The sequence below is a fragment of the Phycomyces blakesleeanus genome (assembly GCF_001638985.1).
Source record: "Phycomyces blakesleeanus NRRL 1555(-) unplaced genomic scaffold PHYBLscaffold_21, whole genome shotgun sequence".
NCBI lineage: Eukaryota > Fungi > Mucoromycota > Mucoromycetes > Mucorales > Phycomycetaceae > Phycomyces > Phycomyces blakesleeanus.
The window spans coordinates 503,293-520,247 of NW_017265154.1; the positions used below are offsets into that span (position 1 = coordinate 503,293).

Here is a 16,955-nt window from a genome sequence, read left to right on the forward strand (position 1 = left end):
TAAAAACAGAATAATTGATCAAACTCGTATCGCTTGGGTCTGTATAAAATAAACGAATCAAAAAGAACTTGTGTGTGGCAGCTAGAGACAATTAATATCTAATATTCCCAGAGATATTACAAAGCTGTCCTGCACATATATGATAATGTCAGTACCTCAATATATATATACAGTCTGAGAAAGAAACGTTTCGCACCATAGCGCGCTATTTGGACATTTGCTTTATAACCTATATTTTATATTTCTCAACATCTTAAAAAAGTAATTAACAAGTCTACCATAATGGCAAATACATAAAAGAACATCTCTCATGGTCCCTATAACATGCTTTAAGATTCGACGAAATGAAAGATCCTTGGTCTTCAACTTGATGGAAATGATGCTGCCAGAATTTCAGCCAAGCTGAATGTACCCAAATCAACCGTTCGATGTTTTTTAAAGAGATATAAAGAAAGAGGAACTACTTATAACAAAAAGTCTTCTGGAAGACCACAGCTTCTCACACCTAGAGATAAAAGACGTATTGTCTCGAATATCAAAAAAGACAGGTGGTCAACTTTGGATGATCTTGTTGATTATGCTAGTGCTGACACGGGAAAGAATGTCAACAAGGTTACCATGCGTGAAGCTTTACACATCATGTATTTTTTTGCCGTAAACCTGTATCAGAACCTTTTCTTACCAAGGCACACATTGCCAAACGTCGAGCTTGGTACAAAACTGTGCAAGACTGGAATGGACAGTGGGAAACTGTTATCTGGAGTGACGAGTCAACATTTGTGCTATATAAGAAGAATTCAAACAGAAATCTCTGGGGCCAAACTTGTGAGAGGTTTGATACGGATTACTTTGCCCCGAAGGTGCAAGGAAATGGTTGATCGGTTATGGTCTGGGGGTGTATCTGGTCAGGAGGATTTAGTTCACTTGTTTTTGCAGATGAAAACATGGATGGTCCAAGATATGTAGAAGTTCTTCGAGACCACTTTCTTTCATTTTTGCATGTTCTTCCTGTACCTAGCAGCGGTGGCTACAACTTCCAGAAAGAACATTTCAGGGCTCATAAATCAAAAGCTGCAGGAAAGTTCAAGAAAGAACATGGTATTGATGTTTTGGAATGGGTATCCAACAGCCTTAACCCTAGCCCCATCTAGAATATACTGGGAATCATTGATAACAGAGTCAGAGCAAGACGCCCCAGGCCAAATTCTCTGAACGAGCTGAAGGCTGCTTTGCTGGAAGAGTGGAATAAAATATCAGCAAAAACTTGTAAAAGATGCTGCTTGAATATGCCAAATCGATCGGTCTTATTTAAGAAAAATAAATTTAAACCAATTAGCTATTAAAGCTTTATCTTTTTTTTACATTATTAATATATATATATATATGTCTTTCACTTTTATTTTTCCAGGTATTATATTTCAATACGTATCGTGCATCTTTAGAAGTGAATTTGAAGTTGTGGTATCTTCTTTACCATTCATGGTGGATGTTAAAATGGGCGAAATATTTCTTTTCGGTACTATAAAAAAAAGATTCAAGAAAGCAATAATTTATATCTTATATGTATTTAAATATTGATAAAAAGATAAATCCATGAACGTTTAATGTAATATGTGGGTGGGTGTTAATACAGCTATATGACAATAGTTGAGATAGATCCTTGCTGTCCTTTATAAGTATCAGCTATCTGGATTAATTATTTATGCTTTATTCTTTTCACATAGACCCAGTTAATGAAATGCATTTAATGTAATACTGTTGGATTATAACATTTTGAACTGTACTATTTTATCCCCCCAAGTTTATATTATAAAAGCGTGAACGCGTTTAACTCGAATGATCACGAGACTCTTCTGTGGATCTCTTTTTCAGAAGAAGAAGAAGAAAATATTGCATAGTTCTTGTAAGCAATATATATATTGAGGTACTGACATTATCATATATGTGCAGGACAGCTTTGTAATATCTCTGGGAATATTAGATATTAATTGTCTCTAGCTGCCACACACAAGTTCTTTTTGATTCGTTTATTTTATACAGACCCAAGCGATACGAGTTTGATCAATTATTCTGTTTTTAGTGATTTTGATCCAATAGACTAATACCTGCACGATCAATATGTTCAATGATATGATGTCTGATGCAATCAGCTCTCGATATAGTCATATTTCTGAAAACATTAATATTACTCTCACTATATAAAAAAATAGGACTAATTAGCAGGAAGTAGACGAAATAGCTAAAAGGATAACAATAAGAATAATTGATTTATGAATACAATGGGAATATTACTTGCGTATTCAATATATATCGCCCGCTCATTTCTCTCTTTTAAACACATACACAAAAGATATTTTATTTTATCTTATATTTATTTTTTAAAAGAATAATAGCACCTGATTCTTTGTACCTGCATTATATGGCTCGATCTTCTTCAGGATATAAACCTGACTTGATACAAATGAAGTGTGAAAATGGTAGTAAGATATATGACACCCGTTATATTCTCCCCACTCACAAATCACATCGGTGAATAATGGAAGGTGCAAACTTTCCAACGATAATTTACTATAAAGTAACAAGGGTCAGCTTACTCGGCTACGAAAGCGTCCACTGCCAGTCATCAAAAACTCTATACATGTTAGCAATAAATAGTCAGTAGAATTTATTGCAGGTTAGTTCCTCTATCTCCTATAACATCACTATGTTACGATTGGCTGATACGCTTTACACAGCAGTCCGTCCAACAACAAAAAAATTGCCTAGGCCTAATATTAAACTGTAGTACTACGGTTGGGGTTTATAAGTGGTCTGGCATTTTGTTAACAAGAAAAAATTCTCATGAGCTGCTAATATTTATATGTGGATTGAAGATAACAAAGAAGAGGGAAAGCATCCGATAGTCAATATGATTTTTTAGTACTTTGGTACATGTTTTCTCTTTCTATTGGTTATAATTTATATTAACCTGTAATCGTGTAACTGTTATACAACGGAAGGGACAGCCAATAAGAAACAGTCATTAGATCACAAAAACCAACTTTCTTGTAAAGTAAATCAAAAGAGAATGAAGCAAAGTAAAGAAGTAAAGAAGTAAAGAAAGACTTGGTTTTGATCGTTTGTAGTAACAACTCTAAAGACAGAGTACAAGCTTCAATAACGGCAATTTTCAGGTTACTCTAAGCTGGTCTGTGCACTTCTTGTTCCAGCAGAAGAAAATTTTCATTTTATTTTTTCGGGGGTTTAATCAACACAATATAAATAAAATAAAGTAAAATGGAATAGAATAAAATAGAATAAAATAGCATATTCAAAAAGAACGTATCAAACATATAATGAAGCCCTTTTACAATAGTAAAGTACAGACCTCTTGATACTTGGACCTGGTGTTGATACAAATGTACAAGAACTTACCACAGTGTAGAAGCGTTAAATATACATGAACCGGTTGGTTGTTCTTTTTGTGTGTGTGGTAATCCTCAGAGGGCGTGCGGTACCTGTATTAATCATCATGTGAAAATATATAGGTTGCTTGGTAGTTGTTTGGGGGGAGACAATTCTTATCTACCCATACCTATGTGTGTCAAGTTGATAAAGGCGTATAAACAAATATATTGGTAGCTTAGAGTGTGATGTCAGCGCGACTACCATCAAAAAACAAAAAACATATATATACCTCAGTTATTCCCACCTCCCCTGTTTTTCTTTCCTTCGCACTTTGTTTAAACATCATTTATCTCAATGAATTCCAAAGTTTATAACGCTCTCTGCGCAGCCTTCGCGCTCGCATACCTACTTGCCCCAGCTCTCATATTCATCCCTGTGATGTTATGGGAAGCTTCTCCAATGCCCTCTGCCTTTTGCATGGCCAAACCTGCGAGAAAAAGACGCCCCTCCATGGCGGGAGTGGGTGCAACCCCATTTGTTGACGCGAGACCGAATGGCGAAAATCGAGTCGAAGCTCACGATAATGTGATGCGCCAGACAATCCTTGGCCTTGTGTCAAACTGGGTAGGCTCTTTGTGGTCTACTGGTTCACGAACAACGGGAGAACCCTCAGGTGGCTTGTTGAGTGAGCGCCAAGGAGGTATCCTAGGGCATATGTCTGTTGATGAGTCCTCTTCGGAGGAGGAAGACGTTGTTTGTGTAGGAGAGTCGAACGTGTTCTTTGGAGTAGGGCTTCGGGAATATATCCCACACCTCCTTCCCTTGGATAAGTTGGAGCGTGGCATTGATACAATGGTGTCCCCAGTTGACGGCGTAGCTGGTACCTGTGGGGAAACCCATGCAGACCTCGACGAGGGTGTGTCGAGTGAGCTTGTAGACATATGCGATGAAGCTGAGATCAGCGTACGACTCAGATTCATCTGTGAAGAATTTTTCTCAGGGGGTTTTGCAAACCCAAGACTCCCTGCAAGATTTTTTGACACGATGTTGGAAGAGGAGCTCAACGCCTCTGAAAACAAAGGTCATTGCGACTCATTGACTGAAGTCGCTGAACCAGAGTGCGGTTTGGTTTCTAAGCCAGTTGAGGAGACTTTTGTCTTTGGACAAGAGTCCGTTCAGACCCCATCGGGTTTGAACAATGCTGGCTTGAATGATCCCAAGCCAAAGTTTGGTACAGTGCAAGGTCTAGATGAGGCGTTCGCTTTATCTTCTTGGCAGTCAGTGAATGGCTTTTTTTGGGAATGTCTCTCCACAGGACTTTCCACACCGATGGAGATTGACGACGACCTGGCTTGGAGTGAAGTCATGGAAGTTGAAAGTCCCATGGAGATTGATGATGATGTCGAGGTAGTGGCGCCTGATGCTGATTGTGGCGAAAAGCTCGTGGCCCACACCTGCAATCCAACGGATGACGATTTACAGTACGTCTCCCAGTCTGTAAAGAAGGATTGCGATACGAACAAGATCCCAGCCTGTGTCCCGCAACAGGTTGTAGACGACAAGGTGGAGCACGACGTGATGCGATTGGATGCGCCTATCGCTGTTACTGCGCTGAAGCCTCAGAGTCGCAGTGCCAACAAGTCAGGTGAACAGAAAAAGGGTGGAGAGTCACTTCCTGCGTCTGTGTCTGGTCTGCTCGCCGACGGAGCAAAGAAGGTCGGAGAGTGTGCTCCTGCGGTCTTAGGACCAATGGACCATTCAAAGACTGTTAAGCCTGCCAGTCAGAGCGGAAAGAAGGCTAAGGATATCAAGGTTGTAGCAAAGACCGAGACAGCCTCTGGCTCTCGCGAGCAGCAACCAGAGGAGACCAAGGCTGCGCCCAAGGTCTCTATGCCTGGAATTCCAAGAGTGCTGGCTTCCCGCGCTGCTAAGGAACAGGCAAAGGATTCCAAGGGCAAGGCCAAGGAATCCAAGGTTGCGGCAAAGACCGAGTTGACCTCTGGCTCTCGTGAGAAGCAGCCAGATCATTCCAAAGCCGAGACCAAGGCTCCAATGGCTGTGACGTTGAAAGCGCTGGCTTCCGGCGCTTATATGGAGCAGTCAAAGGACCCCAAGGTCGAGTCTTCCGCCAGCGTCGGGAGACCCAAACGTTCTCTTGTCAAGGGCAAGAAACCAGCGAAGTCATTCGATGCGCCAACAAACAACGGTTTGTCGGCCGCCGAATTCCAGGCAAAGGGTTTCTAAGATGCCAAAGATTCGGTGCCAGTGAAGCTTACTCCTCGTGCTACATCCAGTAGCAAGAAGAGAAAGCCTAATTGTGCTTAGCTTTTGGGTTCCATCGGTTGACTTTGGACCTAATTGTGAACGAATGTTGGTTAAGAAACAAAAATTTGCTTTGGCTTGGTTCCTAAAGCCTGGTACTGCATCCAGCAGTAAAAAGGTGGTGGAAACAAGAATATGGCTTCCAGGAAATCCCCAGACAGATAACTCAAGAATGACAATGGCTGTAGTCACCCCCTTTGACTCGTAAGCTTTTCTGCGTTGGTGCCGCTGACTCAGGGAAGGGTCGGGTAGGCAAAGAGGAACAAGCAAAGTACGCCACAGCGTAATTTAAGTCATGAACCGGCTCAAAGGTCCGCACATTAAGATGCGATCTGTACGCTTCACCAAGCGGACATCTTGTTGGTCGGTTGGCCCTGGAGCCAAGCCGATGCGGTCGGAACCAAAGGTCGATCCTGAAGCTTCTGGTAAGTTTTATGGTGACACTGGAATTCCCAGACCTTTCACAGTACTTTTCCTTGGGACTATCGGCGTGGTGATTCACGTTGGGTTTTTTGGTTAAGCTGTAAGGGTAGCCTCTTTTACGTTCGGTTCCTACTGCTTTCAGATTCAAAGGACTGGATTATCGTTTCCCTCTGGGATCGACACCATGCTCCGCCTGTTAGCTTGGTTCTGAGTCTTGGCTTGGCATAGACAGTATAAAGAGAAGGTAGATTGTGGAGGTCTACATATGAGTGTAACCTGTGGTGGTACTAGACTGGTTTTCAATCCTGTTTGCCTCTGGTATTTGCCGTTTGTATACATTCGAGGGTGGTGCTTGCACTGCTGTAGGGTTGGCTGGAACCTTTTGTTCGTAGGGTTCTTGTTGACTTCCTCACAGGTCCGAGGCCGAGATCTGTGAGTGGTGGTTTCTGTACGAGTAGGGCTTCCGGAGTCCTTGATTCTGGGTCGTTTTTGGGCCACGGTGGTCCTGTTGGCTTGTCTGGTCTGGTTGGCTAGATTTCCGGTATCATTCTGGTATCATTCTGGAGATCGTTGTTGGCTAGGTCGCTGGCCTGTTCTGTACCTGGGTTCTGGGTCTTTGTAGCTTGAGTTTTGTGCTTAAGCCAGGGAGAATGAATACTGTGGGGCACGGTGTTCATTATGTAGTCATGTCTGGCCGAATGGGTTTTGCTTCCTTGCCGGATTCTTTCTTGGGGTCCTTGGAAGGCTATCGTCAGTCCCCCCTTCTTTTTTTTCTGGTGAATACCTGAAGATTCACTGGTAAGCTCGAATAGGTCCTTTTGGACTTTGAGTTGACTATACTGTAGATTGTGGAAAATCTATTGCTGGGGGGTAGACAGTCCCAAGAGGTTTCGGGAAAACGAGCCAAGAACACCTAGTTCTCACGCAAGATTGGCGAGGTTTTCCCTCACAGACATGATGGTATATCAGTCATTATGATTTCTACCAGTCCTTGTGTCTGGACTCAAATGATGCATACACATGCATGTCCAGACACCCGCAGCTATTTTGAGATGGCAAGACCAAAGTTCATCTGCACAAAAGGATATGTTTCAATGACTGATTAATTGGGTATCAGTGACTTTGTCAGTTGAATCAAGATAATCTGACTATACAAAAAAATGTCACTGAAGAGATAGCGTGGAATTCGCCGATGATTTCAAGCATCACGCAAAACCTGTGGTTAGAGTCCTAGCCACCCTCATTTGAGGAGGACTCTGATTAATATGGTCTGGTAAATGAACCAGACCAAGCAGGGTGAGCTAGAAATTGTCACCAAAAAAACAGCAGGTTACAGTTAGCAGCTGGAAATGCGTATACTCAAGAAAACAAGACCCGAGTCGAAGGGCATTTACGCAAACTTTCAGTTGTGAAGGAGAAGCAAGGTTACTTTCGATGAACCTATCCAACTCAGGTCGAGACAAGTGCTTACAAGCCGTATTTATGGAAACTCGCAGAGAATTCAGTCCAGTATCAAAACAAAACTCTCGAAACAAAATCAGAAAAGCAAAGCTGAACATGGAAATCAAAACAAACAGCACAAAGCAACATGGAAAAAATGGAATCAAGCCTTCAAGTACAAAAGGTTAAAATCAAGTATGCTAACCCAGAGTCTCGCCATCTCGCTGGGTTGGCCCAAAAGCACATGAAGAGTCTCGACTAGGATATGGTTACAACAAGAATAAATTCCTCGTCATCATTCAAGACTATTGGCTCAGGACTGCAAAAAGGTATTTGAGATGACCGGATTTATATTATGGACCGAGAACACCAGCAGGAACAATTAGAGGCCGGCAGTAGTAAACAATAGGGCTCAAGGCAGAAACAATGTGAACCACAAAGCAAGCGATAAGGCAATTTTTCAAGGGTTTTTTCTGTCTCTAGACTTCTTTGTCAGAGACAATACCAACCATTGGTCCGTCTATCCAGAAGATAAGTACTATTTATACACAATATGTCTCGGTACTAATTATATGATATTTTTCTCTTCTTTTTCTTCTCAAGGTCGCCCTGTGACAGGGCTCACAATATTACAACCCTTTAGAGGATACCAGAGAGAGTTTGTGAGCGTTAGACTTTACCAAAAAGGTAAAGCTGCTCGGCACGCTAGTCGTACCTTTTCTCTCCTCGAAATATTGTACATTGCATTGTATGCCTGTATATATTTAGGGTTCTTGGTGTGGTAAGCCAAGATCTGGTAGCTCCTCTGCCATTTGGTGGTCAAATCCTTTTGTGGTTGACCCCATCGCTGCAAGTTGGCACATTGTTTCTGCTGGAAGTTTGGTTGTTTACTGTTGGTGGTCTCGTATACCTCCTGCTGGTGGTCAAGGTCCAATCCGCCCGGTCATCGAAGAACATTTTGCAGTCCCGAGCCTGAATCCTGTGCAAGAATGACAGCAGCAAGAACCAAGTCAAGCAAGAAGAATACAAAAAGAAAAAGATACAAAAAAGAAGCAAAAAAAAATATATTCACAATTATCTCTCTATCTCAAGTGGAAACTTATAGACTAGCAGAATCCCTGAAATGGTCAAGCCACGGTTTGCTTTTATGTCCAAGTCCAATTCCAAGTTTTGTCCAAGTCAAAGTCAAAGTCCAAATGTCCAAACACTGTCCAAGTACTGGTATAGTACTAGTCCTAGCACACAGATACATACAAACACGTAGAGAAGTACACAATTAGAAAAGTAGAAAAATACACACACACAAACACGCACAATTTCTATTTCTTTTTATTTCTTTTTATTTCTTTCTTATACACACACACACACATAGTCATTGACATACAAACATACACATACACATACACACATACACACATACACACATACATATACATATACATATACATATACACACTTATATACATATATATATACATACAAAAGTAGAGGCGCATTTATATACAAGTCCAAAGTCTGGGTTGTACCTCCAAGTCTCAAGGCCAAGTCGATTTCCAAGAAGGGGTCCAATGCAAAATTCCAAAAGCAAGTTCCAAAAGAAAAACCAAAAACCAAATCCGAGGCCTATACTAAGTCCTGTAAAAAAAACGGGCATATACTAAGTCCTCCTCTCCAAAAGGATCAAAAGAAATCCGAACTCGAGGCATATACTAAGTCCTCCAATCCAAAAGGATCAAATCCAAAAACCGAGGCGTAGACCAAAACCTATCAGAAATGATCAGGCACATTAAGTCCTCCACTCCAAAAGGATCAAAAGAAATCCGACCCTGAGGCCTATACTAAGTCCTGTCCAAAAATTACACAGGCATATACTAAGCCCTCCTCTCTCTCTAAAAAAAAAACAAAAAAAAACAAAAAAAAAAACAAAAAAAAAACAAAAAAAAACAAAAAAAAAAAACAAAAAAAAAACAAAAAAGAACAAAAAAAAAAAAGAACAAAAAAAAAAAAAGAACAAAAAACAAAACAAAAAAAAGATGAACAAACCGAAAGAACTCTGCATTGGAACCTGGACCTGGATTGAAGCAAAGCTGCGAACTGGAACAAGACTTTGGATTAGGACAAGGTATGAAATCCTTTTTTACATATATACATACAAAGCAAATGAAGTCTTTGAACAAAAACAAAAAACAAAAAAATGCTCAAAAAAAGAAGCTCAAAAAAACAAAAGAGCAAAAAGAGCAATACCAAAACCCCCTTCTCTTATTTTTTTTCAATATCAAAACCCATCCTTTTATTACTATTCCATGAAATTGACTGGACAAAAAAAACCAAAAAAAAAAAAAAGAATCAAAAAAAATCAAAATCAAAAAGTCCAAATTATCCCCTTTACTATGTGTGCTGTGTTCGGACAAAAAAAAATTAAAAAAAAAAAAATCAAAAAAAAAATCAAAATCAAAAAGTCCAAATTATCTTTTTATTCTTTTCAATATCAAAACCATTTCATTATTACTATTCTGTGAAATTGACTGGACAAAAAAAACAAAAAAAAAGAATCAAAAAAGAATCAAAAAAACAAGAAAAAAAAACAAAAAGTCCAAATTATCCCCCTTATTATTTTGCAATACCAAAATCCTCCTCCTCCTCCTATCACTCTTAGCTTATATTGACTGGACAAAAAAAGAGAAAAAAAAACGGACAAAAAAAAAAGATCAAAAGAAATCAACTGTACAAAAAAATCAACTGGACTTGACTGGAATCGACTGGACTGGACTGAAGTAGCATGAACTTGACCATCTTATACTATATTTAATTTAACTTATATTTACTTTATAAAAATCTTTGAATAATAAAATTTCCCTCATGTGTCTTTGATATAGAATACACTATCTAAATAGCCATGAGCCCAAATTAAGAATATTTATTAAATATTTTGCTCCATATTAACACATCTACTGTGAAACAAGATGCTGTGTTTCACTAAACCTTCATAATACTGCATGTGTATCTTACATTATATCAATATTTCAATTGTTTTTTATTATTTTAAACTAATGATAATAATATAACCATCGCCCAGTGCTATATCATAATTTGCGTTCATGGCTATTTCGATACTGTATTTTTGGCCATTTGCTTTTATGGTTGCGTCTAAATTTATGTCACAAATGGCGATTTTGATACGAATATTCTGTATCATGTTACATAAACGACTCTAAATTACCATTTATGGAATCGGGTGGCAATCCAAAAAATTTCCTCTTCAAAAATTGTCCATTTTAAAAAAGATGCACCCTACGACTACTTATAGTCACAGCTTGGCTTGAAGCTCTGCTTGAGAATATATACTCAAAAACCATTAGGCTATGTGTTTCCTTTAAACCCGACAATTTTTTTGAAGTAGTAGTAGTAGTAGCAGTAGTAATAATGCTCGAGCTCTGGTTTGTTCCTATTAACGACAAGCTCCCAGATATTATCTTTCTTTTTTATCTTTTGTGATCCGCGAAGGGGTCCAAGAGAGTGACAAAGTTGCATTAACTAGAAAGATTTGTCTCCTCTGCGTTAATATAATAGTGATAATCAGAAGTAAGCCGCAAGTAATTTTCTGGCTTAGCACTTGCGTCAAAGTAGATGAAATGATTTGGAAAGGCATATTCCGGTTGGTATTCAACGTAAATTGTATGAAGGCAGAGGGTTCTCTCAATGTGAGTACATGTTCTGCTATTAAGGTTATCTTTCTAGGATAGGATAGGTTTGTTTTAAATTAGAAAGCTAAGCTGGATGATAAGGGCGTATGTGGTCTGACTGATATCAGCTTTTGGTCTTTCCTCTCGGGTCACTTGGTTCTGGTGCCCACATATATTTACTTTAGCACCAAACAGATTGTTGATTGTCACATGCAAGCAATTCTCGATTCCATTATTGAGATATAAAGCCTACCTCTTAACCCTTTTGTAGCAAACAGCAATAACAACAACACTGTTCTGCGTTCGGAAATCGTGTGTGGAACAAGGCCAGAGTGATTGAGATATAACTTCAGTTGGTGTCTAATGATATCTCTCGTAAACGCCCGGTATTTACATAATTATATGGATAAACTCTGCTCTAGATAAGCCATTATCATATTCTAAAAAATAAATAAAAGGCAGCATTAATTCAATTCTTGAAATACAATTGTTCAGTTCTAGGTTCTGGAATCAATTCGTAGATATAAGGTTGTGTAAAAATATGGTTCTTACTGCGAACGTGAACGGTTGTTTTGTATATGCAAAGATTCGCAGATGTGTGAAGAAAAAGCTTATTCAGACTTCGGAAGTGGGTAGTAAAAAATGCAGATAGATAGGGAAAAGCTTAAGAAACAAAAGCAACAAAAGAGGGCACTATAGAAAGAAAAAAATGCGAGTTTTTGAAACTACTTGCCGATTTTAAGAAAATCTAGCAGATTGTTCTAACATTGTCGAAGGTCTATCAAGCCTAGAATATTTCAATTATAGTTTGAAAAAGAAATCTCTTGTTAACAGGACTTTAAGACTTTATAGAATTTTAACCACTTTGCGCCTAGTAGCTTTATACAGATCTATGTTTTAGTTAAGCTTTAGCTACTTATAAATGAATATAAAGCAATTGGCCTTTATTCTTTACATACCTTTATTGCTCTTTTACTATTGTTATCAGTGATAAAGTCATAAAAATTATTTTACTATATAAAATATCATGTATTTGTTGGACCAATGTGAAGGCTGTTAGAAATACCTAAAGAAAAATACCATAGCCTAACCATTTTACGAATATGTATTACCTAAAATGTAGAATAATCTAGAATCCCATAAATCGTATTTACCAAAAAGTAAAACTAATAGGCTAAACACCGATATGCCATTGGCTAAATAAAATATACGTGCCTGGAGTTATAAATCCTGCCATTTCCTACCGTGTGTATTTCGGATTTGAGTTGGTTCTTTATTTAAGATATGTGTACCAGGGTACAAATAGGTTTTTGAAGGTGGGTTGTACGAATGAATGCAATATAACTAATATATGTATCTGATTGGCTAATAGAATCGCACATAATATGGCGTCATGTTACGACTTTCTTGAGTCTGAAAATGTCTTCCTATTCACTGGAAAGAAAATATTGATATATAGAATACAGCATAGTAGGCTGTTGTTGTGTATTGCCATCATTTTTAATATAAATGAACAGAAAATCTTGTGAGCCACTAAAAGGGACTCTCCTGGAGCATCGAATATATTCAAAGAAGCGGTTGAAGATGGATTTGATGATTTGATCAACCATAACACTATTATCTTGAGTACAAGTTTGTAGTAGCAAGCAGTTTAAAGAAGATTTAAACCTATCCACTCATCGTTGCGTAAGCAGAAATCATTATTTCCATGGATCAAATTGTGTAACCGCTATAGAGTACTTGCCTATATACCGACCAGCTAAGAAGAAGAAGAAAAAACATGAATGGCATGAGTTTCTCAGTGTGATCGAATATAGCTCTATATATTATATTATTACTAAATAATAAAGGTATGCTAGTGGCTTTAACAAGCATAAATAGCATAATATTCACTGTAAGCTATACAGGTTGATAACTTAAAAGATCGACGAACAAAACTCGCTAATCATTTATCCTTACGAGCGGTAGAAAATAAAAAGAATACGCTATAGAATTCAAATAAACTGTATTTTGGGAACTCGATTATGAAACGACTAATGTTATCAGCGACTAGTTTCCCACACATATTAAAATAAGCTTTGTATTTTATCATGCAATTGATTCGATATTTTGAATGTCGTGTAGCATAAACCTACATATTTTTATTATTATTATTATCATTCAACTACTTACTTCACTATCGATACAACGTCAAATCCACACCCATTGGCGCAAATAAAGCTCTTTAACTGTCACACCACTCAGTTTCACATCAAACCACATATCTTTTCCAATGTCCGCGTTCTACAAAAGAAAAGAAAATACAGGCTGGATTGATTGCATTGCGCAGGATGACGAAACAGAAGTCACAATCCCCACATCCCTCGGTCTATATCGGGAAGTTCAATTTTATAAACCCTAATCATGGAGGGGGGGGGAGAAAAAAACTACAGGTCATACTTGTTCTTTTATATATAAGCTATGCTATCTCTACAGCTACGTAACCTTTCAAAACCTACAAACAAATGTCTTTTACGGCTCTCCACATCATATTTTCAGCGTGGATTTTCCAGTACGACTCCTTCCAGCACTACAGTCAAGCCAGTGGAAGGACCAGAACTTAGAGAATGGCTCATACACCAGCAAGAAACAGACCCCTTTAGAAAACAGCTATGTCTTGTAGATGTACGCGAGAGGCACGAAATAGAAAGTGTAGGAAAGATTCCTGGCGCCTTGAATATTCCATTCAGTGTCGCAAAAGAACATCCTGAGCTCTTTAACGCTGTCTTATCTGATCTTGACAAGAATAAAAAGGTAATATACGATTCACCTTTAGATAATTTTCCTTCTCTCTTTCTAAATACAAGTCATCTCAATAATGTTTTGCCTAGACCGTCTTCCATTGTATGTCCGGTCGTCGAAGCCGCTCAGTAGGTGATATCGCGGTCGAACTTGGTTTCAAAAATGTCTACAATCTTGAAGGAGGCTGGAAAGCTGCAGACACAATTCCTCATCAGCCATATGCTAAAAACCATTCGCCATGGGTTCACACTATCTTTGAAAAAGAGACAGAAACTGCACAGTATGTAGTAACAGATATCGGTAAATATCATGCACAAGCTGCCCAAAAGCCATGTTCTTCTCTCTCTCTCTCCTTTTCTTCTAATCACAAAATTTGAACAGAAACCAGAGAGGCTTACATCATCGATCCTGTACTGGATTATGATCCATTTAGCTCATGTGTTCACCCAAGTACAGCTAAACAGATTATCGAGTTTGTTAGGAAGCACAAACTCAATATAACCAAAATTATCGATACACATGTACATGCAGACCATCTATCGGCAGCAAACTATCTTAAGATGCACCTGGATAGTAAACCTGAGTTCTGGATAGGAAAAAATGTTACAAAGGTGCAAGACGTGTTTAGCAAAAAGTACAATTTCCCCAAGAACGATTTCCGGGCCAACGGAGAGCAATTCGACCGTTTGATAGATGAAGGAGACACCTGGACGTTGGGCGGAAACATCCAATGTGACGCATTATTTACCCCTGGCCATACTCCTGCTTGTGTTTCATACAGGATAGGTGACGCTGGATTTGTGGGAGATACTTTATTTATGCCAGATATTGGTACGGCACGATGCGACTTTCCCGGAGGAAGCGTGGAGGACATGTACAAGAGTATCCACAAGATATACGACCACTGGATAGATGACACCCGGATTTATGTTGGACATGATTACCCGCCATCCGAGTCTGGCAGAGACTACGATGTCATGACTACCCTTGATGCCCACAAGCGATTCAATAAGATGATCAATACACACGTCTCCTTTGATAAATATGTCAGTATGCGAAAAGAGCGTGATGCATCCTTAAAAGCCCCTCGATTCATTCATCCTTCTTTACAAACAAATCTTCGTGGTGGTACCTTGCCAAGTCGAGAGCAGCCTGCCGATGAAAACGAGGACCCTGCCTCTGTTGGTCGGTTTTTTAAAATCCCTGTTAGATGGAAAGACTAAAACCCACATAATAATATCATTATTAACGTCAACAAAATAACCTCATACTTAGTTTACAGCATATATCACACAATAAACCCTTTTAAATATATATAAAAGCACAATGAGTAAAAGGAAAATAGAAACAAAAACAAGGGGGGAGGGGGGGTTAAAGATGTGATTATGGATAAATATCTAGATTAATTATATGTAGCATATGGGCTTAAAACGAATGAGGTTCTTTATTGATAAAGGTGAAATGAGACTTTTTATATATATTTTTTTCAAGTGTGAGTGAGTGAGATTCCTAAATTTACATCTTTTGTTCCACGCTTTAGGAAAAGAGCAGAAATAACCAAAAAGACAATAATGACCAAGGTCTGAATTACACTTTAATGCTTTGTACAAAAGGTGCCAAAGTCTTCTTCATCACATAAGCCATAAAAAGGAGATGTTTCCTCTCCCTTCCCCTGCTTTGGTGAATCCCGTGGAACTACATCTTCCTGGTTACAGTTTGATCTTTAATACTATTCCAACTTTTTTTTTTTGCTGTTGTTGCTGAAAATTATGGAAACTCTTGCTCACCTCTCGGAACGAACAAAACACCCTAACGACCTGCTGTCTCTCAGTAAGAAGCAGGAATTAGCTTTTGACTTTATTAAAAAAAAGAATACTTCAAAAATAGGATACTTTCTTTTAAAAAATAAATAAAAATAAACATCTTATACCTTTTGTACTTAGGATTATTGAAATACCTGTCTTTTCTTTGGCGTGGACCTGATCCAAATAGTATATTGACCTGTCGTCCCCCAAACTATCCAGTCGTCACTCTTGGTATTGGCTGGAATTTGACATGTCGAAGTAACCAACTCCAATATTGGAGACAAGCATATCCTTTCCGCTGCCTTGGCTTATGCCATGTTCCAAATTGTCCGGCTTGTCGGACATTGCCTATATGCGAAGTACCAAGCCCTGCACATGAACTGCGATTACCTGTAGTCGATTTAGCAGTGAATCCTTATGAGCCAGATACTTTACAGACTACCGAAAATAGCACAGAAGAAAGCGATTCTATAAACCAGGCACGTTCCACACGTTCCGCACGCTCGAAAGCATCCCAATACAGTCATGGTCCTATCTCCATTTTCCATTCTTTGGTCCGTTTATCTATTGCAATCACAAGCACATGTCCGTGGCTTGTCTTTAGACTATTAGATATCTTACTTTCAATGATATTTAATTCCACTGAAGATCATTATGGCAATAATAAATGAATAGGATGATTCCTTTTTTTGTTTTTATTTCACATTATTGATATTGATAATAATAATAATAAACGCTTTAAACATAATATCAAGCGGTAGGAATGTGAGTAAGACATACTTGGTCTATATTCATGGTTAGCTTTGGCGGCAACCAAAAATGAAATGAAATAAAATGGAAGAAAAGAAAAAGAAGAACGGTTCCGAGCCTATATAATTTTGTAAGCAATACAGGCTTTGAGCTTGAATTAAACTAAAAAGGAAGTTGTGAACTTTTTGAGTGGACTAATTGCCTCCTTGCTCCAATATTCATTCCAGATTCAATAACACTTTCTTTCTCCTTACTGTACAATCAATCTTACCATTGTCTATGACAAACGAAAATAAAATAAAGAAATGAGCAGATCAACAAGCGAAAATATTCCATTAACTGCTTACACCTTGACTAATGCTGA

At 38.5% G+C, this 16,955-nt stretch overlaps 7 protein-coding genes across 7 annotated transcripts; 5 read left to right on the plus strand and 2 right to left on the minus strand.

The window, feature by feature from the left end:
* Positions 1-310: 310 nt before the first annotated feature.
* On the plus strand, positions 311-1,151 carry PHYBLDRAFT_149360 (hypothetical protein; the record flags this gene model as incomplete). Its single annotated transcript, XM_018432259.1, has 4 exons — positions 311-358; positions 478-622; positions 670-873; positions 937-1,151. The coding sequence occupies 4 exons, from the start codon at positions 311-313 to the stop codon at positions 1,149-1,151; spliced, it is 612 nt and encodes a 203-aa protein (XP_018287611.1).
* Positions 1,152-3,741: 2,590 nt separating this feature from the next.
* PHYBLDRAFT_149361 (hypothetical protein) lies at positions 3,742-5,917 on the plus strand (the record flags this gene model as incomplete). Its single annotated transcript, XM_018432260.1, has 2 exons — positions 3,742-5,623; positions 5,682-5,917. The coding sequence occupies 2 exons, from the start codon at positions 3,742-3,744 to the stop codon at positions 5,915-5,917; spliced, it is 2,118 nt and encodes a 705-aa protein (XP_018287612.1).
* Positions 5,918-5,997: 80 nt separating this feature from the next.
* PHYBLDRAFT_149362 (hypothetical protein) lies at positions 5,998-7,088 on the minus strand (the record flags this gene model as incomplete). The annotated part of the gene is made up of 5 exons (XM_018432261.1): positions 5,998-6,131; positions 6,266-6,350; positions 6,409-6,662; positions 6,734-6,966; positions 7,057-7,088. 5 exons carry the CDS (start codon positions 7,086-7,088, stop codon positions 5,998-6,000), a joined length of 738 nt encoding a protein of 245 aa, XP_018287613.1.
* Positions 7,089-7,566: 478 nt separating this feature from the next.
* On the plus strand, positions 7,567-9,328 carry PHYBLDRAFT_149363 (hypothetical protein; the record flags this gene model as incomplete). The annotated part of the gene is made up of 7 exons (XM_018432262.1): positions 7,567-7,747; positions 7,784-7,901; positions 7,982-8,107; positions 8,216-8,240; positions 8,341-8,553; positions 8,678-8,793; positions 9,058-9,328. 7 exons carry the CDS (start codon positions 7,567-7,569, stop codon positions 9,326-9,328), a joined length of 1,050 nt encoding a protein of 349 aa, XP_018287614.1.
* Positions 9,329-12,682: 3,354 nt separating this feature from the next.
* On the minus strand, positions 12,683-13,517 carry PHYBLDRAFT_172211 (hypothetical protein; the record flags this gene model as incomplete). Its single annotated transcript, XM_018436754.1, has 3 exons — positions 12,683-12,876; positions 13,215-13,386; positions 13,458-13,517. The coding sequence occupies 3 exons, from the start codon at positions 13,515-13,517 to the stop codon at positions 12,683-12,685; spliced, it is 426 nt and encodes a 141-aa protein (XP_018287615.1).
* A 623-nt stretch (positions 13,518-14,140) lies between these two features.
* PHYBLDRAFT_116342 (hypothetical protein) lies at positions 14,141-15,259 on the plus strand (the record flags this gene model as incomplete). Its single annotated transcript, XM_018428516.1, has 2 exons — positions 14,141-14,336; positions 14,418-15,259. The coding sequence occupies 2 exons, from the start codon at positions 14,141-14,143 to the stop codon at positions 15,257-15,259; spliced, it is 1,038 nt and encodes a 345-aa protein (XP_018287616.1).
* A 546-nt stretch (positions 15,260-15,805) lies between these two features.
* PHYBLDRAFT_149365 (hypothetical protein) lies at positions 15,806-16,512 on the plus strand (the record flags this gene model as incomplete). The annotated part of the gene is made up of 2 exons (XM_018432263.1): positions 15,806-15,866; positions 15,980-16,512. The coding sequence occupies 2 exons, from the start codon at positions 15,806-15,808 to the stop codon at positions 16,510-16,512; spliced, it is 594 nt and encodes a 197-aa protein (XP_018287617.1).
* Positions 16,513-16,955: the final 443 nt, after the last annotated feature.